The sequence below is a fragment of the Corylus avellana genome, chromosome 3 (genome assembly GCF_965113065.1).
Source record: "Corylus avellana chromosome 3, dhCorAvel1.hap1.2, whole genome shotgun sequence".
Taxonomy (NCBI): domain Eukaryota; kingdom Viridiplantae; phylum Streptophyta; class Magnoliopsida; order Fagales; family Betulaceae; genus Corylus; species Corylus avellana.
In genome coordinates this window covers 22,769,584-22,792,681 of record NC_142492.1, presented here as the reverse complement: position 1 = coordinate 22,792,681, position 23,098 = coordinate 22,769,584, and the positions used below count along the sequence as shown (strand labels likewise).

Sequence of the window (23,098 nt, the reverse complement as noted above, 5' to 3'; positions counted from 1 at the left end):
AAATAGCTAATAATTTAAAGGACTTTTTTATATTTTTTCATATTACAATTGTTTCTCAATATGAAAGTGCTTATATTTTATTTAATATTGTGACTCATCTTTGTGGGTATACAAGAAAATACGACATGTCAACATTTGCATCCACTTTGGGATTTGATGTTTGTCCTATTGTGCACGATAGACCACGTGGGACAGGTTTTTGGCAACAATGTGTTCCTCGATGCAATACATTATTAATTCCTGAGCCTTACAGTTGTGTAATGGTAAAAGGTTGAATTATGTTATTTTTAAAATTATGTTCAACTCAAAAGAATTATTATTAAAATTAAATCTATTAATAATATTAAAAGACACATTATATTTGAGAGAATTTTAATTTTTCTTATAGTTTTACTTTTTATGAAAGTTTAAACTCAAAACATTTAACTTTGATACATGTTATTTTTGTAGAATATGTTGGAGGATTTTTCTAACATAATTTAGAGAAAAACTTCATCATATTTAAAAATAGATGCAATATTTTATTTAAAGAGGCTTGTATCTTCTAAAGCATTTCATGATTATCTTTGTTAGACAAAGTAGTGCTGATCAGAGTCACAATTGGAAAGTGGAAAGTTTAGTACACAATTTTATAACTAATTAAAATAAGCTGATAAGCTTTTATCCTTTTATTTTGTGAACACGATCCTTTCCATTTCAAATGCATTAGGGAGCATCTACTTAGTTATATTTGAGTATTTTTGTTATTGTTTCATTATATCTAACTCGATATTATTTGGTTTAAATGAACCGAAAATGATCTTAATTTTTTATTATGTGGGTATTAAAAAAATTTGGTTCATATATATAGTGTTTCCTAAAATTATTTTTGCTAGGGCTACCGGTTCCAACCAATCTGTTTCTTATCCTGTCTTTTCTTTCGAGCATAAGTAGTGATAGAGAGCATACCAGCGTGAGTGAACAGTACACACGTTGGTGTACTTTATAATAAAAAATAATATTAAAAAAATATTAAAACTGTAATATTAAAAAATATATATATTATAAAGTACACCGACATAAATACTGTTCGCACGTGCAAGTGTAATATATATCCCTATTCTTTTAGCGTCACTAAGCAGTAAGCACAAAGCACTTGAGCTAAGAAATGAAGCTCCATGTGAGCATGTAATTATAATAATAATAATAATGAGTGCAATGTGACGTGGAATCTAATCACTACTTTAGCTGGGTAGAAAGGCCAAGGCTCTGCGGCCCCCCCCCCCCCCCCCCGAAGAAATTTTGTGACCATGACGCACTTGGTTGTTGGCACAATGACGCACTTAGAATTGAATGCATGGGACTAGATATTAATCCACGTGCCTCACGCTCAATAGTACTGCAAAGCAAATTTTAGGAGCTGTTTGTGGTTTCCGATGATTACCACTCCTCCTGGCCTATACGCTCTCTTTGCATTTTCTTTTTAATTTTTTTAATTTTTGTTGATGAAAATTTTAGTTCAAGTGGTTGATATTCAGTTGGGGATGCTCGTGAATTGAATATGTAACAAAAGAAAGATAATAATAAAATGAGATGTTGTAAGTCGGTCGATCAATTGGGCTTTTGCAATATGAATTTTCTCTTTTGCTGTTGAAATTAGGATTATCATCTTGGGTTTCTGGCAGGGATGGAGCTAGACATTCTTATGGGGCCAAAGAATACATATATGAAACAATATATTAAAATAAATGGCCAAAGTTTCTGAACTATTAAATCATCAATAATTCTAAAAGCTTAAGTGGATAGAAATATGTAAATTTAATTATTTAATTAATATTTTAATATTTTTAATAGGTAAGGTCTAATACGAAAAATATTTAATTTAAATAAAATTAAATTGACGGAATTAAAATTCAAACTTAAAACCTCTAATTTTGATACTATAGTAAATCAACACTTCTCCAATAATTAGAAAAAACATACATTGAACAGCAGTTTCACTTTTCATTTCGATATCCGAATGTGAATTATTGGGATGGGCCTTGACTTTGGGAGTCCTCTTGTCTATTTCATTTTCAAACTTTAATAATTAAACAAGGAAACCAAGTCAGAAGACAACATAAATTGTTGCTTACGAGAATGTCCTTCGTGGATAAATTATTGCTCTTTAAGAACAGCAACTTTTGGAGGGAGCTTTTGTTTTGGACTAGCTATATGTGTATGGGTCATGGCCGTTTAATTGACATGGCGACTATTTAATGTCCATGTGAATAATAAGGTGATCATTGAATCAGGACAACTTCTGAAAATTAAGGTTTAACACGACACTTATCCAAAAATAAAAAAAATAAGGATAACATGAAAATTCATATGTTTAAAAAGATAGGTTTTCAAACAGTTTGATGCAGTTTTCCAAAGATGTTAAGAAATCCAATTCCTTTGCTGAATTACTTTCAAAATTATTTGCACCAACACTTAGTACATTTAATTAGCAGGTTTCCTAGATCAGCTGAAACTTGTCCCACAAAATTGTTTTGGAAGTTTTGAAACGAAGAGACATTGGAAAGTGAAATTGGTATTGGACCAGAGAATTCGTTACCTGTGATTTCAATGATCCTCAAATTAAGTTGATATGTTGTAAAGGGAATAAGCTAGGCAACATAACTGCACACGTCACTCAAGCAACGAGTTTAACGTCATTTGCGAACAATAATGAAGCGTAGATCAGGGCGTCCATAGATTAATTTTTCACTCGCATGGTGTGGCAGTGGCGCCATTAGAAATAGACAAGACTTTTTTCTACAATTAAGAAGAATCTTTACGCTTTCATGTTCCCTCTTTTATCATCTCGCTTTCCCTTTGCACTTATACCAATCTTATTTGTTTTTTTAATTATGAGATCTAGACCAATAAAAAAGAAAAGAATCATTTATTTATATTATATTCATATGTTATTTTTATTTTATTAGACTGAAGTGATCGTACCAATCCGCCCTTGACATGTTATACTGTAATTTATTTCTTTAACATCTTAGAATGTTATGGGTTTGTCCACATTAGCTTTTGTTTGGTTTTTTAAGTGTTTGTCATGATCAATAACTAATTGCTACTTTTATTATTGTATCAAGTCTGAATGAGATGATCATCCAAAAAAAGATAGAAATCTTTTTTCTTTCCCAGTGAAGGAGTGTCTCCTTCAACAAAGTACTTTTATAAAACAATACTATTATAGAAACGTTTCTCAATATAATACTTTTTTTTTAAAAAAATAAAAAATAAATAAATAATCATGTTCGATTTATGACCATGGTGGCATGGAAATTAAGTATCCTTTCATACATTTCAGCATTATTTTTGACACTCGTGATATATCTATATATAATATATATATATAGCAGTATTATTTTTTATCTCATGCAGTATAAAAGACATCTTTCAAGAAAAAAACTCCCCCAAACCGATTCGAAAAAAGAAAAAGTAAAGAACAAGGGAACCTCGCCACGTGCTTATAGGGACCTAGATGTACGTACACAAATGAAAAGAAAAAGAAAAAGTGGGCTTAGTGGAAAAGTAAGGCACTAATTGTTTTCTCCGGAGTGACGTTCTTGTTTGTTTTGTGGCCAAAAGAATATAATGGATCGATCGAGTTCAATGAATACAATCACACCTTATTACGTCACATATGTCACGTACATAGACTACTCTCTGCTCAAGGATAAAGTGAAGTAAAAAAGCCTTTCCCCTCCCGGCCCCCATCTAACTCTAGAAATGTTGGTTTATGCTTTTTTTTTTTTTTTGCCCTTCTTCATATAAGAAATGTTTAAATCCATTTTTAAACCTGTGAAACTCACGTATGAGTTTAACGCTGATTTTTTTTTTTTTTTTTATATATAAAAAAATATTGAACAAAATATGTATAGAATAACACCAAACACAGCACTTATTTACACGAGGATTAGAAGCGGAAGGGTGGTATTCTGGTTGGCTTGGGAAGTATAGTCTTAAGGTATACGATGAAATTTTCTTCCTCTAAAAGGAGATCAATTGTTTCTTTTGGTTGGATGATTCTGCTTGACTACTCCATCATTTTCTTTGCTCTAACTACCATATGACACTTGAGGCAAAACACTATTTTACACATTTTCATTAGTGTATCAGCCTTCTCTAAAACATTTTATATTGATTTCTAATTTTCTAAAACTATTTTTTTTTTTAAACAAAAAATGATTATTCATGGTTTGTAATTAATATACTCGTAATTATTTATAAACTATTTCTAATTATTTCAAAATTCGATAATTGAAAGCGAGGGCCTGGCTATCAGGCCAAGTCAGAGACCTTCATTGAGGGAGTGACAACTCGACCCTCATTTAGGGCTTGGCAGATAGAGGTGTCAATCCGGTTACGGTTACTGGTTATTAACTAAAATTGGTAACTGTAACCGGGGGTACCAAGTTATTAAATTTAGAAAACCTGAACCAGTAACCGACTACCGGTTACTCGGTAATGTAATAACCGGCTGGTTACCAGTTGGTACCCAGTTATCCCAACTAGTAATTGGGCTTCCAAAAAATTTTACATTTTGGGTCTATTTTGGATATTGAGCCTATTTTTTTGGCTTAAATTAGGCATTTTTAGCCATTTAAAAAAATTATTATGGTTTTTTTAGCCCAATAAGCTAGGCTTAATTATGGTTGTTCTTTGCTTTCATAATACATTTTAAAAGTGCCCTAAAAACCCAAAGAAAAAAAATAAAAACAAGTATGTATACAAACCAACAACCAAAAGAATTAACTCCTTAACACTATATATATATATATATATATATATATATACACCGGGTTACCGGTTATAACCGGATGTGTGAAAATACAAAAAGGGGCAACCGGATCAGGTACCTGATTACCGGCTTTTTTCAACTGGTTTTAAAACTGGTTGGCCGGTTGATACCTGGTTACCGGTTGGTAGCCAGTTATTACCGACCGGATTGACACCCTTACTAGCAAATTTAGAACTTCACTTATAACCGGATGTGTGAAAATACAAAAACCAGTAACTGGATTAGGCACCCGATTACCGGTTTTTTTCAACAAAAAGGAACTAAACAAACAAATAGACATGATGTTCTCTAAAGCAATAGGAAATAAGTCATGCTTACACATCAATTATCACCTCTGAACCCGCAAAACATTTGAAAATATTACACCTACTTTAAGATAGGAAGAACTTGAAAGAACGGTAGATGGAATCTGTAAAAATGCTTTAAAATAGAAACCCTAAACCAGACAGATTCTTTTTCTCCTTGTTTTGCAAGATCCAAACTAAGTATTAAGCATGTTTACAGTTTTCCTTTCCTTCATTGTTTCCAAGAATCAAGTAAAGCCTGATTTTATGGTTTACTACATTGCGGAAAATAAGGAGGGCACTAGATGTCCTGGTGTTGCACCATGAACGGTTGAGCACATAGGACCAGCTACAAGAGATCAATAGCACAATAAAGTAAAGCACCTTTGATTGTAAAGTGACATCTATTTTGAGTTTGGGTTTCAATTACGATGGCTGGCCATAATTTTTAATCTCAGCTGAAAATTATGATCTCCTTGTTCGTAGATGGGAATAAAAAACATAGAGCTTAGCGTGTGTGGAAAATGATGAAGGACTCGCTCTGCACTCATAAGTAGTGGATGTGCCAAATAATTTCAATTCTCCAATCACAACCATGAGGTTACATAGCTCTATATGATGGTAACCAGTGTCAATCACATGTGTCAATTATTATTGATTCCAATTACTCTGATCACATATATCAAGTCTAGACAATGACCACAAAGGTCGGGTATGAAGAAAACCTCACAAAAAGAACATCAGTTCTTGGCCTTCCAGTTGGGTATTTTGACGCTGAAACGAAATTAGTTTTTAATCTTAAAGTTTATGAATTAAATTCAGTTTTAAACCTACAAGTTATCACAAGAAAATGCACGCACCACAATCAAACCCCAGGCGTAAGGATTTTTATTATTATTATTTTATCCCCATTATGGTAGTATCACCTTTTAAGTTCTAGACTAAATTATCTTGATTGGTTTTGTTTTGGCAGAGTTGCAGTCACACACTAGCTAATTCTGAAATTGTTGCAGAGTACTTCTATATTCCACCATATATTGGTTGCATTTGTCAAAAGAATAACTTTTATCACAACTAAGTGTTCCTATTATGAGTTCTTGTGAACGCTTTCATTACAGATCATGAGAAAAGATAGCTATAGCTCACTAAAATTTATAACTTTCAAGTCGTATGTGTCTAGTTTCCATATAAAAAAAAAAAAAATTATAATAACCAAAACAACAAACAACATCGGTACACCCAAGCTGTGCAGAAGTGTGGAAGAAACAAACTCAAACTCAGATTGGAAACAAACAAAATCCTAGACCATAAAGCAAAATAAAGTACTTCGAAGCCAAATTAACACAAACCCAAAACCTCGCCAACATCAATAACAGCATCCCAGTCAGGTTTTCCATCTTTCTCAAACTGCTTCAGTAAAATAATATAAAGATAAGAGATTTTGGCCAACATGCATTCTACTCCTTTCTCATTGAACTTAAATAGAAAAGAGTTACACTTGTATTTGATCACATAAAGCTAACAAGATAAGCTTTGATGTAATAAGAAGATAATTACATTTAAACAAAAAATAAGAGATAATACAAAGGATTATAATCAATCAAAAGAGAAGTGATACAAACAGAATACTCTTACAAAAGGTAAGTAAGAGTCCTAGTAAAAAGATGGAAGAGACATAAGTTTTATGGCGGTAGGTCTCTAGTACTGCGATTGAGCGCCCTAGTGAGTGCGCTCGATCGCACTTGGGATGGTTTTGAACTGGTACTCTCGGATACTGCAATCGAGCGCCCTAGTGAGTGCGCTCAATCGCACTCGAGATGATTTTGCACTTCGGAACTCTTTCATACTACGTTCGATCGCTCTGAAGTATGCGATCGAGCACCCTTCTCTTGAGTAGGTGCAGACTCCTTAGCAAACCCCCTCAAACTCATAGGAGGAGGAAGAATCATAAGTTTGTCACGCAATTCTAGAAACTGAGAAGAAGTTAATCCCTTAGTAAAGATGTTAGCACATTGATCAATGGTGGAAATAAACTGAATCACAATATCGTTGTGCATAACCTTCTCTCTAATGAAGTGATAGTCTATAGCTATATGCTTTGTCCGAGCATGATAGCACTACAAAAAACCTGCACTTTATTGACGTGGCAAACAGTAACTTAAATTTGCCACGTCAATAAATTTTGACGTGTCTAGTTAGACACGTCAAAAAATTTTTTTTGACGTGTTATTGAGGCACGTCAAAAATTTTTGACGTGTTCTTTTGACACGTCAAAAATTTTTGACGTGTCATTTCTAACACGTCAAAACTTTTTGACGTGTCTCGATCAGTAACACATCAAAAATTACAATTAATTATAATTATAATTAGGTATTAATTGGTAGCAAAAATATGTATTAAAAAAAAATGATGTAGTGAATTAATTTTAATTGGCATGAAAAATTAATTTTATCATATTAGTATAAATTAATTGGTATATATATATATATCACATGCATGCCAATTAATATCACATGTATATATATATGTTTGTTGTATATATATATATATATATATATATATATATATATATATATCATATGTGTACATGCATAATCATACTATTAATGTATACCAATTAATTAATATAATCAACCATTTCATTAATATTAATTTGAATATGAGATTATCATGCATAAATCAGTCTAGTAATATTAATATGATAGCCATATTAATTTTTAAAAAATATATAAGACATACAGAATACATTTATTTTATAAGACCCGCAAACCTTATATGAACTCAGCCAAAACAAAATATGTGGTCGGTGAGTGGATTATTGAGCCCTCATTAAAAAAATAGATTTAATTATCTCTACGTCTAGAATATTAATTTATTTATTCTCTAATTAATTTTAAGTATATTGTATGGATAATGTGTTATATAAGAGGAAAAAATGATATATATTAAAATTTAAAACTTAAAATATTTAAGTTGGTATTTTTGACGTGTCACATGTGGACACGTCAAAAAATTTTGGCGTGTCATACTAACACGTCAAAAATTTTTGACATGTCATTATTAGACACGTCAAAAATTTTAATTAACTATAATTAAAATTAATTAGGTAGTAAAAAATTAAAATTTGAATTAGTATGTAAAATGAATTTTATCAAGTATAAATTAATTGGTATATACGTATATATCACATGCATGCCAATTAGCTAGTATCATAATCATACTATTGTACAATTAATATTATCACATGCATATGAATCAAACATTTCATTAATATGATATGATATTATCATGCATAAATCATTATAGTAATATTAATTAATGTCAAAAACAAATTAATTTTTACAAAATATATAGGACATACATAATACATTTATTTTATAAGACCCGCAAACCCCACATGAACTCGGCCAACACAAAATACAATATTCGGTGAGTGGATTATTGAGGCCTCACGAAAAAATGAATTTTATTATCTGTTCATCTAGAATATTAATTTATTTATTCTCTAATTAGTTTTAAGTATATTGTATGAATAATGTGTCATATAAGAGAAAAAAAAATGATATAATAGAATAAATAAATGATATAAATTAAAATTTAAAAGTTTTAAAAAATGAAAAAAATGGTCTTGACGTGCCATGTGGCACGTCAAGAAGCTTCTTGACGTGTCTGTATTGACACGTCAAGAAGCTCCTCGGGAAGGCGCATCCAGCTGCCTTCCCTCTTCCTTTTTTTTTTTTTTTTTCTTTCTTTTTCCTTCTTCCCTCTCTTTCTTTCTCTCCCTCGCGCAACTCCACCTGCAGACCCAAATCCTCCGCCATTTTTTTTTCTCGATCAGCCCGGTCGGTCCCATCCGCAGCATTTCTCTCACCTACGTCCTCTCTCTCAGCCCGGCCGTTCTCCCTCTTTTTCACGTTGTCTCCCTCTCTCTCGGTGGTTCTCTCTCTCACCGGCGCCCATCACCGCCGCTGCACCCTCCGGCGACCACGACCTCAAATTCCGAAGATCCTCTCACGCGTTCTCCGATCGACTCTCGAAAATCAGGTATATATATATATACCTGATTTAATATATATATATATATATATATATATATATATATATATATATATATATATATTTTGAAAAAATTACAGTTTAAAAAATTACAGTTTACCCCTCAAAGTTGACAACATTTTTTAATTCGAACACCAAAGTTTCAATTTTTGCAATCCACCCCCCCAAAGTTTCAAATTTTTGCAATTTGACCAATTGTATTCAAAACTTCCCATATTGCCCATAATTTTTATTTTTTTATTTTTTATAAAAAATTTAAAAAAAAATTCAAGGTGGCCGTAGCCACCCCTTTGGGCATCTGGCCATTTTTGCACACCCAACTTTTTTTCTTTTTTCATAAAAAAAAAAATAATAAAAAAATAAAAATTAGGGACAATATGGGAATTTTGGGATAATATTGGTTGAATTGAAAAAAAATTGGAACTTTGTGGAGGTGGATTGCAAAAATTAAAACTTTGGTATTCGAATTGAAAAACGCTGTCAACTTTGGGGGGGTAAACTGTAATTTTCCCATATATATTTTTTTTCGGTATATATATATATATATACTAATTTATTTATTTATTTATATATTATATAAATAAATAAATTATATAAATATGTAATTTACAGTGTATATTATTATATATTGTTGATGTAGTTATATTAGCAAATTAAGTTTACATTTTAGCTAATTAATTTATTTGTTTACGATATATGTTTTGTATTACTTGTTTGACATATATGTTTTGTATATGGTGAGAATATTGTTTAATGTATTTGCATGCATGCCTGCAAAATTACGTACCCTCATATTTTGAAATTAGTTTTTTGTACAGAATTTTGCATTTAGATTTAGACCCATATTTTGTGTAGGTTTTGCTTTTGCACATTATCGTAACCAAAAAAAAAAAAACAAATAACAAATGCATATTTATTTTGGTCGTTAATTAATGTTTAGATTTTATAAATTTAGAATAAGTATGTAAATGTTAAGAACGAAAAAAGAAAGTAAAAAACAATAACATCAGTAGCTGGATTTATTTTATCTACACTTCCCATACAAATGCATAAATGTTATAATAAACGAAAAAAAAAGACCAACATTTAACCTAGCTAACTATATCTAATTTATCTAGGGTCCCCATATATAAAAAATCAATTTAGGTAAATGTCATAAAAAACGAAAACAAAAAAATTACAGCAAATAAGATAGCCACATATATTTTATCTAGGATCCTCATGTGGTACGTCAAATGTATTTAAATTTGGACCTTAATTTTCTTTAGGTTTTGCAAATTTAGATTATGTAGATGTTATAATTTAAACTCAATGTATGTGTTTATTTGTTAAAAATAAACAAAAAATTGAAACGATGTACTTAAAGAAATACACTAAAAAAAATAACATATAACTAACTAACTTAGATTTATTTTATTCCATTGGCACTACAAGAAATTTGGTCATTAGCAACCAAATTATTAGCGGCGACCCCAAAGTTGCCGCTAATGAGGGGTCATTAGCGGCGACTTTTAAAAGTCGCCGCTAATGAGAGGCCATTAGCGGCAACTTTATTGTTGCCGCTAATAGCGGACGCTAAATACCAAAATAGTTGATATTTAGCAGCAATACTAATAGCGGCGACCTATGTTGCCGCTATTTACTACCCATTAGCGGCAACATTACCAAGTTGCCGCTGTTAGGCACTCAATAGCGGCGACTTGAGTTGCCGCTATTTAAACACAATTAGTGGCAACAATCCATTGCCGCTATTATGAGCGCAACAGCGGCAACTTCAAAAGTTGCCGCTATTGGAGGATCAATAGCGGCGACTTTGGTAGTTGCCGCTAATCGTCCAGACAAAAAACAAATAAAAAAAATACTTGGCCTAATAGCGGCAACATAAAGTTGCCGCTATTAAGGGCCTAATAGCGGCAACGTTATAAGTTGCCGCTATTGGGCACTTAATAGCGGCAACTTTGGTAGTTGCCGCTAATCGTCCACACAAAAAACAAATAAAAAAATACTTGGCCTAATAGCGGCAACATAAAGTTGCCGCTATTAAGGGCCTAATAGCGGCGATGTTAAAAGTTGCCGCTATTGGGCACTTAATAGCGGCAACTTTGGTAGTTGCCGCTAATCGTCCAGACAAAAAACAAATAAAAAAATACTTTGCCTAATAGTGGCAACATAAAGTTGCCGCTATTAGGCCCTTAATAGCGGCAACGTTAAAAGTTGCCGCTATTGGGCACTTAATAGCGGCAACTTTGGTAGTTGCCGCTAATTGTCCAGACAAAAAAGAAATAAAAAAAATACTTGGCCTAATAGCGGCAACATAAAGTTGCCGCTATTAAGGGCCTAATAGCGGCGATGTTAAAAGTTGCCGCTATTGGGCACTTAATAGCGGCAACTTTGGTAGTTGCTGCTAATCGTCCAGACAAAAAACAAATAAAAAAAATACTTGGCCTAGTAGCGGCAACATTAACTGGCCGCTATTAAGGGCCTAATAGCGGCAACTTTAAAAGTTGCCGCTATTGGAGATCAATAGCGGCAACTTTGGTAGTTGCCGCTATTCGTCCAGACAAAAAACAAATAAAAAAAATACTTGGCCTATTAGCGGCGACATAAAGTTGCCACTATTTGGTGCCTAATAGCGGCAACTTTAAAAAGTTGCCGCTAGTGATCCCTCAATAGTGGCAACCTTAGTATTTGCCGCTATTTACCACCGAAAAAAAAAAAAAAAAAAATTAATTAATTAATTAATTAATTAATTAAATTATAAATATTGGGGCAATGCTATTGACCTTACATATATAATAGAAAAGATTATTTACCAAAAATTCACCTCCAATAATATGTCATTATTTCTTTTATATTAATTATTGGTGAATTTTTTTCTATTTTCTATTCTTATTTTTTATAAAAAAATCAATATTTATTTTTTCCTTTTAAAGAGAACAAATTCTCGTATTAATTATTATTGAAGTTTTCTATTTTTTATTCTTATTTAAATGTTTGATCGAACAATCGACCGATCTTGGTGAATTAATTCAATTGATCGTGATAGGATCAAATGATCGATCGATCAAGGTGAATTAGTTCGATTGATCGTGATAAGAACAAATGATTGATCGAACATCCGATTGATCCTAATGAATTAGTTCGATTGATCATGATAAGAACAAATGATTGATTGAACATCCGATTGATCCTAATGAATTAGTTCGATTGATCATGATAATATCAAATGTTCGATCAAACATCCAATCGATCTAAATGAATTAGTTTGATTGATCGTGATATGTTTAAATGATCGATCAAACATCCGATCGATCCTAATGAATTAGTTCGATTGATCGTGATAAGATCAAATGTTTGATCGAACATCCGATCGATCCTAGTGAATTAGTTCGATTTATTGTGATAGGATCAATTGATCGATCAAACATCTGATCTATCATAGTGAATTAGTTCGATTAATCGTGATAGGATCAAACATTCGATCAAAAATCCGATCGATCATAGTGAATTAGTTCGATTGATCGTAATGGAATCAATTGATCGATCAAACATCTGATTGATCCTAATGAATTAGTTAGATTGATAGTGATAAGATCAATTGATCGATCAAACTGAATACAATTGAAGGTTCAATCGAACATTCAATTAAACTATAAGCTTTTTATATTATCTTAGTGTATTAGTTATATTGATCTTATATTATCTTTGGATTTTGTATTGATCTTATAATTAATTATAAGATAAATATCAACTTAATGATCTTTATTAAACGGAAATTATTAGTTAATATTATAACAATAAAAACATATTACAGGAGAAAATAAAGAAAAACAAAAATAAATAAAATAAATAAAAATTAAAAATTATAAGTATAATTTTTTTTTAAAAAAAAAAAATTTTGAGGCTCATTAGTCGCCCCTATTGTTAAAAAAATTTTTTTGAGGCTCATTAGGGGCGACTAAGGTCGCCCCTATTGAGTGCGAAAAATAAGCGCCATCCAGTGGCGGGATATCTGAAATTGGCGCTAATATTCTGAAATTTTCAGATCATTTTTGATGTTTTTCGAAAAGTTCAGACCATATTTGTTTGATCCAAATCCCTAACCCCAAAGTCCCACACGCACGGTCAGGGGGGAAGAAAAGGGAAGGGGATAAGGAGAGCCTTAATCGGCCCCTATAATATAATTCTACACCGGCGCGGCGCTGCTGGATACTTCTGATCAATAGAACTGGGTGAGGAGTCAGCCAAAAAGTAATGGCCACCAAGATACGCATAGTGATTCGATTTTTGATCACCCATTTTTGGGGGCTTCCGCCTTACACACGGAAGATTGGATTTGCCTGAATCACGAGTCTTATATACTGTATTTGTATAGTTTTGTATCTTGATCTGTGAATTTTATGCCTGTTTTGGTTAGGGTTTTTGAATCAGAGACATGGATGGAGGAGAAATAGAGAATATAAAGAGGTGGATAGTGTTCTACCCAATTTACATAAACTCGAAGAAAACGGTGGCGGAAGGGAGGCGGATAAGCCTCGCCAACGCATGCGAAAATCCCACTTTCACCGAGATCGCCGACTGCTGCGCTCATCTCAAGCTCCCTAATGCTATTGAGGTTCGTGCTTTTTGTTTTTGTTCATTTCATTTTGCGCTTTTCTAAGGATTGGTGCTTCTTGTTTTTTCTTTTTCAAATTTTTTTGAATGTTGTTAATGGGTCTCGAAAGTATTTGAGAGTGTTGCTGATGGATCTACGGGTTGATGCTTTTGGTTTTTGTTTTAGTTTTAGTTTTTTGTAATTTTTTATGGGTCTTGAAAATGTTTGAGGGTGTTGGTGGCAGCTAGATAAGGCTTATCCGCGCGACTTCATGCAAAGAGGGAGAGTGAGGGTATTGCTGAAAAGGGAGGATGGGACTCTCTGCAATCCAGCCATTTCTTCCAGTAAGGATAAATTTTCTTATTTACTAGTTACTATTATCTGGTCATTTTTGTTTATTTTATGTTATTGATGGATCAGGATCCTCTACGTTTTCTCTAGTTCTTAGAATCTTAGCCATTATGTACAGAAAAATTTGAGGATCGTTTAGAACTCTGAATGTTGAGGTGGTAAAATCTGAATCATTTTGTTAAAAATAATGGTTAGAATTCTAACAAATTTAATGTTATGAAAGAATGATTATTTGTGTATGCCATAGTATTTAACAGCATTTTGATTTCCAACAAAGACCTATAAATTTAAAGAAATTCTTCTGTTTCAATTGGGTTGCTGTATATGAGCAAGTTTTTATCTCAAAATGTATGTGAAAAGATTTCCATTAACCATTGTTAGATGGTTGCCCAAACACTTGAAATTTTTATTTGATTAATATGACATGCATAGATTATATTATACGAAGTTCCTCGTAGAAGTGGCTGTCCCAATGCAGTTATCTAATCTTAGCATGGCATGCCAATTGCTCAAGCTTTATTAGTCATTTAAATGCCATTATACAACAGTTAAATTAAGAGGCAAAATATGTTATTGATTCAATTGCCTTTCGTTAGGGAAGGGCCAATTACCCTGTCGATTTGAGATGGAAATCTGTAATTTGTATATTAAACTACAATTTGTTTGAATAGTTAATCATATCCTTTTTTTACCTTTCTGAAAACTTAGCCTTGTGGTTGATCCAATTTTTTGGACTCTTTATCTCCATGAACTGTTGATTTTCCTTCACTAAAGCTTGTTATGTTGGTCGTCTTGTATCTTACTCAGGGTGCTGGCCGAGCATTTCTGCTGGTGGGGATTTGAAAATGTTCTATGATGGAAGAAATACGAGTAAATGCGCTACCCCTAAAATAGTTTTACTGCTTCTTTGTTTCCTTTATGGTTCTTTATGCCACAACATGCAGCATCAAGTTAATTAGGATTTATGAATTTCATTTTGGCAGAGGACTCTTGCCTTGAAGTGGTCTATAGAATGTATTGGCTCTGTTATCACATTCATACCTATAAGAAAACTCACGTACTGTTTTGAAATTGTAATCCCATACAATGATTGTGTAAAGGAAATAAATGTGCCCTATAGCTTTTCCTAGTCTATGGCCGGGATGTGCTACTCAAGTTTTGATGCTATCAACAGGCTTAGCAATTTTCAATTCAGATCTCTCATTAGCAATTATAACCAGTTTTCGTGTGTGTACATATATATATATATCTTTACACATTCATAATTTGTAGGCTTTTTGACTTTGTCACACAGTTGCGATGTATGTAGAGCTGTTGTTCTGCTGAGGACAGCTACATGTAACTCAATTATAGGACAAGTCATCTTCTTAACTGTACAGATCTCCAGGTGTCTTTTTTTGATTGCTTACAGCTAGCAGCAACTGTCATCAAGTCGCTTGTATATATGCTTTGCTCTTCAATTTTTTTTTTTTTTTTGAACTTCACTTTCTTCCAAACTGTACAAAGGTTTTGAAATTGCAATTTAATGTTGTTCTTATCGTTAGGATTTTGTATTAATTATCAAATCTCTAATAAGTGAAATATCTCTTATATTCATGTATACTCTTAAAACCTTTTTGAAAAAAAAATGGATGGTATGTTAGGTGAAGAGAAGTTGCTGTCAGTATTCTTATTCTTAGGACACCTTAGGAAAATACTCGACTCAAGAAAATGTATCTTAAATATTTTGGACCCTTTGGCTGCCACTGATTCTGCTGGTTGCCATCGCGACTCCATTCTATCTCTGGCTTCTGTCAAGTTGAACCAGTTACTGACTCCATTCTCAATCAATTTATGTATGCTGCGACATGCTGGCAACAGCGTCCACTTTAGGACCTTTAGGGGCGACTTTGAGTCGCCCCTAAAGACCTAATTTCTTTGTAGTGTAAATGGAGGTATAAGAACCCAAGGGATACAAAGTTTCTCATGGGCGTCTGACTGTATGGAATGACATTGCCAAGTTGTGTTTTGACGGTTTTTGATGAAATAGGCTGTTGCTTATACTCGATGTGTATCACATCTAAAGCTCTTTTTGTGTTCTCATCATGCAAATTTGTCTACTGGCAAGGTGCAGTATTGATTTACAGAAATCCTACCAGTTTTTTTATATAGCTTAGGCTCTTATTTCATACTTGCTTGGTAAAGTCCAACATAATCATCATAATGCTGTAATGTTGTTGTACAGCATGACATTTGAGCCACCTTTGAGCACCTAATTTTGTTTCATAGGTGAGCAATGTCGATGGCCTAGATTTAGCTGCCCAATTGCATGACCAATAAGGATCAATCATGTAGAGAAAAGGTAAGCTATGGAATTCACCTTTATTTTTTTATTTTTTTTTAAGAATTTAGTAGGTCAGGTTGGTGCCACTTTGGCAACAACGAAAAGAAAATAAAAGAATTTAAGAATTTAGTTTGGAAGCAAATAAAATAACTCTTAAGAATAAAAAGGAAATGAAATATTTATCTTTTGGAGGCATAAAAATTGCTTGATATCCACTCAAATAAAGACTTGGAGGCGCTAGGGAAGACCAATGCCACTTTTGTTCCTCAACTGCTCTATTGCGTCTTGGGTTCTTTCAAGATGCTATGTGTTAAGTCCAGCAATATCTTTGGCAACGCTGGCACTTTTTCTGGTAGCAAATCAGGGGTAGCTGCAAGAATAGGCTGGTCTCACACTCATACGATCACATAGTTGACATATCCATTTGGGCTTTGCTTGGCTTTTCCATGAAGTAATGGGATGATCATTGGCTCTGTTCTTGTGTGTGTTTTCTTCTTTGATAATTACTGAACCTGCATACATCTGCCACTATAGATGCTTTTCCTATAAAATCCAGATTTTGAGACCTGTTATGGTCATTTTTCCTTTATAGTTTTCTGGTGACATGTTGGGCCATATCTCTTTGTGCTTTTTGCCCCTTCTGTCCATGAGTTCTCCATAAAAATATTAGTGTGTTTCCGTATCTTCTTTTCTTCTGGATTTTATGGGGTTTCCTTAATTGTACGATTAGAAACTAGTAGTTATGTCAAATGGGCGTTGAAGAGGTTTCACTGAACTTTCTCAGGTAACCTTTATTTTTTCAGGAGTTGTAGTTAATGGATTCAGATAAGTGACTGCAAAAATATAATTTATATATTTTTTTTGTGTGATTTAATTATTGCAGTTGCTGGTACTTCTTCCTGTCATCGCACTTTCAGAAAGGTTTCTCTCTCTCTCTCACACACACACACTCACTCACACACACATTTTGTAGCAATGCAGATTATTGATTAATTGAAAGTGCCATTGATTCTGCAACAAGAGTCTGTTATGGAATAGGTTGCCTTTCCTGTTTCTTATTATTGAGTTGTTTTATGTTGTTATGCATCACTTTTTTCATAAATTTGATGTAATTAGCAAGAAGCTGAATATGAAGAGGAAGTTTCTGAGGAAGAAGGATCTCAAAAAGGATCTGAAGAAGAATCTGAAGGAAATAATGAAGTTAGTAATAATGACCAGCTGTTACTTTGATGGCTTTATTGTGCTTATGTTTTGGATTGTTTTATGGGTGTTGCTCATCAACATGATTCCATTGTCTTTTTCTCAATTAATGTTTAGCAGAAGCTGAAAGGCACTCAAGGTATTATCCAGATTGAAAATCCTAATTTGGTAAAGCAAAAGTCCTTGAAAGCCAGAGATATCGATGTAAGCTCCACCAAATTTTCTCATGCATTCTTCATTTATTAACTTATGCCAAAAATAGAAGTAATGTTTTTTCTTCCTGTGCAGTTGGGGAAAACAACTGAACTTTCTAGGCGTGAAAGGTTTGTTAATGGTCACTTTTGTTCTTCAAGAGGACATATTTATGTTCTATTTCGAAGTGGGAGTCCATATTTTTTATTTTTTATTTTAAATATATCTTTGTGGTTTTCTTTGATTCTTTTTCAGTCCTATGACACAAATCTTCTGTGGAGTACATACTTCTTTATACTTTGAACAGATTTGCATGTAAAGCAATTGTATTTATTATCAACTTTTGTGTATCATGCAGAGAGGAGATAGAGAAACAGAAAGCTCATGAGCGATATATGAAATTGCAAGAACAGGGGAAAACAGAACAAGCTAAGAAAGATTTAGGTAATAAATCATGTCTTTTAGAATTTCTAATGACCTTTTCTTTAGTGGATAAGTAAAGGGCTTCTTATAACCTTTTGGGCTGCTTTGGTTCTTTACATCTTGGTTAGCTTCCAAAATTTTATTCGTATGGTCTTTTTTTTTTTCAGTTTAGTAAACTTTTGGGAGTTGGTGGATAACTGGATATTTGAAATATTTAACAAAATTTTATAGTGCTCAATTATGGGTTGTTCATTGTTATTTTTTCATGCTGTTCTAATCCTTGTTGCCAGATGACATCAGCAATTGCGATTGAAGATGTGCGAAGAGAGGTGAAAATATTGTGAGCCTTGACAGGACATAACAATCTAGTACAATTCTATGATGCATTTGAAGACCACGATAATGTCTACATAGTAATGGAGTAAGCTTGGAACAAACTCTGCTTTTTGACATCAAATGTTTTACTGCAGCTCATATAAATAATAACTGGTTGACATGAATGATGAATTTATGTTTCTATGGATGGTTCATGAGGGCTTAATAACAATTTATTTATTTATTTACCAATATTCTTGTGCCTCTCTTAAATACAAGCATATGGAATCTGTAATTGTGGCTGACTAAATATGATTTTATAACATAGAAGTCCCTGGAATGATTGCTCACTGCATTGTACTAGACCTTCGACCTTATGGAATTTAATTCTTATTGTGAATATTTCAGGTTATGTGAAGGAGGGGAGCTTCTAGACAGAATACTTTCAAGGTAGTCATTTATTTTATTTCTTTATTTTTGTAGGTTTTTTCTCTGGGGCTTTCAGATGTGCATCACTGTAGTCGTCAACTAGTTATTCTATTACTTTTGTAGGGGTGGAAAATACTCAGAAGATGAGGCAAAGGCTGTCATGGTACAGATACTGAATGTGGTAGCATTTTGTCATCTTCAGGGTGTGGTGCATCGAGATCTTAAACCGGAGGTGGAACACTTCCCATTCTTTTCCTTTTCATGCAATTATATCATGAGATGCATACTTGAGGGTTGCATTTATTAAAAATGGATGGTTGTAGGGAATGCAAATATTGACGGAGATACTGATTTGAGAGTTTTCTAGACTAAGAATTGGCCTGATAAAGGGTCTGTTAGGAGATTTCTGGTGGGGGACCAAATGTTGCCACTCTCATTCATTGCGCTATATGCTTTGAGCTCAGTTAAGATTTGTTTTTAGCGCAATGCAATTTTGCCAAAATTATTAACTTTCAAACAGCATGCTTGCCTTTACCAAACTAAGAGAATCAAAAGTTGGTCAGTGCATGTTCAGCTGACTATGTTTTTGGGATTTTCAAAAGGCTGCTAAATGAATTTGTACATTCAAGTTGTTACCTGCATGTTTTCTTCAAATTATATGCTTGATATCATCTGAACATCAGTTACGTGACTAACCCCTCACCGTCTACTCCCATCTCTTTCTTGGTCTATTATAAACTAGTTGACAGGCCTTGTGATTTAGCAGTTAATATCTACCTTGGTATATAATTGAAAAGCTTAAGTAATTTTATATTTTGGATTGTGTATTACCATGGCAATCAAATCTTTAGCCAAAGTCATGTAACCTTTGCCAAAGAAACTTCTGTCTGCCTACCCCTGTCAAATGTAGAACAATATTTAGGTAATAAATCATGATAAATTACTCCTTTTCACTTTTAATTGTCGGTTCTAAGTGGTGGTGTGTGTAATGTAGGTTATGGATATTATTTTTAAAGATACAGATAAAACTTGGCTTGTAAAATTATTTTTTTCATCAAATTACAAACTGATAAGATTGTATTGTAGTTACAAATACTTTTATTACCTCCTCCTTTCATGCTTCTATGTTGCTTAAAATTGATTGAATCTTGATTGCTGATTGACTAAGATTAAATAGAAAGTTGCACTCTTCTACTCCATGAGGAGGTATATAGCTATTTGAACATGACCCTTTTTAAGTAATGTATTTTTCTTGTATTTTTGCTTTTGAATAATGTTATTTTGGAGTTTTTTCTTTCCTGGTTCAAGTGTGTAGTGTTTGCATATATATATATATATATATATATATATATATGTGCTCTTTTTTTTTTTTCTTTTTTTTTTTTTCAATAGCGGCGACCCTTAGGTCGCCGCTATTGAGTTTCTATTTTTCAATTCATTAGCGGCAACATCTAAGTTGCCGCTAATTACAGACAAATAGCGGCAACTTTAGATTGCCGCTAATGATAGAGGAATAGCGGCAACTTCAAGTTGCCGCTATTGACCTTTTCCAATTTTTTTTTTAAAATTTTCTTATTACAAATAGCAGCAACTATAAGTCGCCGGTAATACTGGATAAATAGCGGCAACTATGGGTTGCCGCTAATGATAGAACAATAGCGGCAACTCCAAGTTGCCGCTATTGACTTTTTTTATTTTTATTTTTTTAATTTTCTTATATCATTAGCGGCAACTTTATGTCGCCGCTAATGACATACAAATAGCGGCAACATAAAGGTTGCCGCTAATGATATACAATAGCGGCAACCTTAGAACCATTTTGAACCATTTTTTCCGGCAAAAAAAAAAGTATTAGCGGCAACTCTAAGTCGCCGCTAATGACATACAAATAGCGGCAACTTTGAAAGTCGCCGGTATTTAGCTTCACCGTCCACTTACTACCAACCACCAAATAGCGGCCGCGAGTCGCCGGTATTTGTGAATAGCGGCAACTTTTTCCTTATTAGCGGCAACTTGGAGTCGCCGCTAATGATCATAATTTTTGTAGTGTGGGTTCCAGTAACTAAAGCTATGGACAAGAGTTGGATGACAAAGTCTAGGAGTAAGAGGGAATATAGAGACGGGTGTAGATCATTCGTGGACTTCGCAGTTAGGAACTATACAATCCCTGATGAAAAAATTCACTACCCCTGTAAGGTGTGTCGTAATAAGCAGCGCCACCCGCTGGGTTTGGTATTTGACCACTTGACAGGAGGTAAGGGAATAATGACTGCATACAGAACCTGGTATTATCACAGGGAGAAGCCTGTCCGGTCTCTTATTGCAGTCTCTACTTCGACTACCACGATCACAGATCAGGGAGCACAAGGTGAAAACGTGCAGTCAATGTTGCGTGATCTATTCGGTATGCACGGTGTCATGGAAGACAATTGTGAGCCTGAAGTGGCGGTGCAGGGGAATGAAGAAACTGTGAATGAAGAAGCCGACGATGATGACGTACTAAAGTACTACAACTTGCTTAAGAAGGCAGAGAAGCTACTTCATGATGGGACCAAATATAGCAAGCTTAGTGTTACTGTACACCTGTACAATTTGAAGTGTGTTGGCAGACTTAGTAACGCAATATTTTCATCTTTTCTTGAGTTCATCAATCAGTTGCTGCCTCATAGTGATGAAGCTTTACTGGTTAATACATATGAGGTAAAAAAGTTTTTAAGGGACATGAGCCTCGGGTATGAGAAGATCTCAGCGTGTTGTAATGATTGTATGTTATTCTAGAAGAACAATAAGGATTTGGATACATGTACTGTTTGTGGAGTATCTAAGTGCAAGGATTAAATTCAGTTGGATGAGGATGGTCAACCCATATCATCGAGTAAGAAACGCCCAGTCAAGGTGTTGTGGTGGTTTCCACTCATACCATGACTACAGAGACTGTTTATGTCAGAGCATACTGCCCCTTATATGAGGTGGCATGCAGACTTCTCAGCAGACAGGAGGAATGTCAGGCTCGGACTAACCTCGGATGGATTTAATCCATTCGGGAACATGAGCACATCCCACAGCACTTGGCCTGTAATGCTTGTACCGTACAACTTGCCTCCTTGGACGTGCATGAAACAAACGTCATTTATACTATCCCTGATAATCCCGGGCCCAAAGTCACCTAGAATGGATTTAGATGTCTACCTTCGACCCTTAATTGAGGAGTTACAGAAACTATGGACTGTAGGTGTACGCACATTTGACGTGTCCAAGAAAAAGAACTTTGTGTTGCGAGCGCAATTGATGTCGACAATTAATGACTTCCCGACATACGCAGATTTGTCTAGGTGGCCTAACAGGGGTGAGAAGGTATGTCCCTGCTGTATGTACTCGACGAGGTCCAGGAGGTTAAAACACGGCAAGAAATTTTTTTATATGGGGTAGAGGCGATACTTGCCCATGGATCATCCGTGGAGGAGGAACAAAAGAACATTTGACTGCAAACAAGAATTAGAAAGTGCCCCCGATGTAATGGAGATAAAATCCTTAGACAATTAGAAGATATGGCATTTGGGGATGAGAATACCGGTAAGGCAAGGACGAATAATAAGAAAAAAGACAAGAAACGGAAGAAGAGTGGGCCTACAGAAAGAGAAGGCGAGACTGTTAACGTATTATGGAAGAAGAAAAGTGTTTTTTTAGGTTGCTGTATTGGAAATATAATCTATTGCGGCACAACCTTGATGTCATGCACATTGAGAAAAATGTGATGGACAACATACTTGGCACAATACTAGACATTCCAGGGAAAACGAATGACAACATCCAAGCCCGCACAGACTTGCAAGAAATGGGGTTGAGACATACACTTCATCCGTACACGGGCGAGGATGGTCAAATATATATACCCGTAGCTTGCCACACAATGTCTAAGGACGAGAAAACATATTTTTTGAAAGTGTTTCGAAATGTAAGGGTGCCGGACGGCTATGCCTCGAATATTTCCCGATGTGTACGACTTAATGATCGTACGATATCCGGTTTGAAGAGCCATGACAGTCACGTCATTATGCAACAACTTCTCCCTATTGCATTGCGTGGATCACTGCCAGGAAACGTGGTGAGAC

At 34.0% G+C, this 23,098-nt stretch overlaps 2 protein-coding genes across 3 annotated transcripts; both read left to right on the top strand.

Annotated features, from left to right (window-relative positions):
- The first annotated feature begins 13,229 nt into the window (after positions 1-13,229).
- LOC132183167 (signal recognition particle 19 kDa protein-like) lies at positions 13,230-15,537 on the top strand. 2 transcript variants are annotated; one of them, XM_059596567.2, is made up of 6 exons: positions 13,230-13,410; positions 13,577-13,774; positions 13,998-14,097; positions 14,912-14,974; positions 15,088-15,161; positions 15,399-15,537. In XM_059596567.2, exons 2-6 carry the CDS (start codon positions 13,595-13,597, stop codon positions 15,411-15,413), a joined length of 432 nt encoding a protein of 143 aa, XP_059452550.2. In that variant the 5' UTR covers positions 13,230-13,410; positions 13,577-13,594; the 3' UTR covers positions 15,414-15,537. The 2 variants fall into 2 exon arrangements, with proteins under 2 accessions (XP_059452550.2, XP_088371039.1); XM_088514913.1 differs by having other exon boundaries at positions 13,230-13,391; positions 15,088-15,537.
- Positions 15,538-16,032: 495 nt separating this feature from the next.
- On the top strand, positions 16,033-18,354 carry LOC132181706 (uncharacterized). Its single transcript, XM_088514416.1, has 6 exons — positions 16,033-16,038; positions 16,134-16,211; positions 17,544-17,627; positions 17,748-17,831; positions 17,916-17,950; positions 18,178-18,354. The coding sequence occupies exons 1-6, from the start codon at positions 16,033-16,035 to the stop codon at positions 18,317-18,319; spliced, it is 429 nt and encodes a 142-aa protein (XP_088370542.1). The 3' UTR covers positions 18,320-18,354.
- Positions 18,355-23,098: the final 4,744 nt, after the last annotated feature.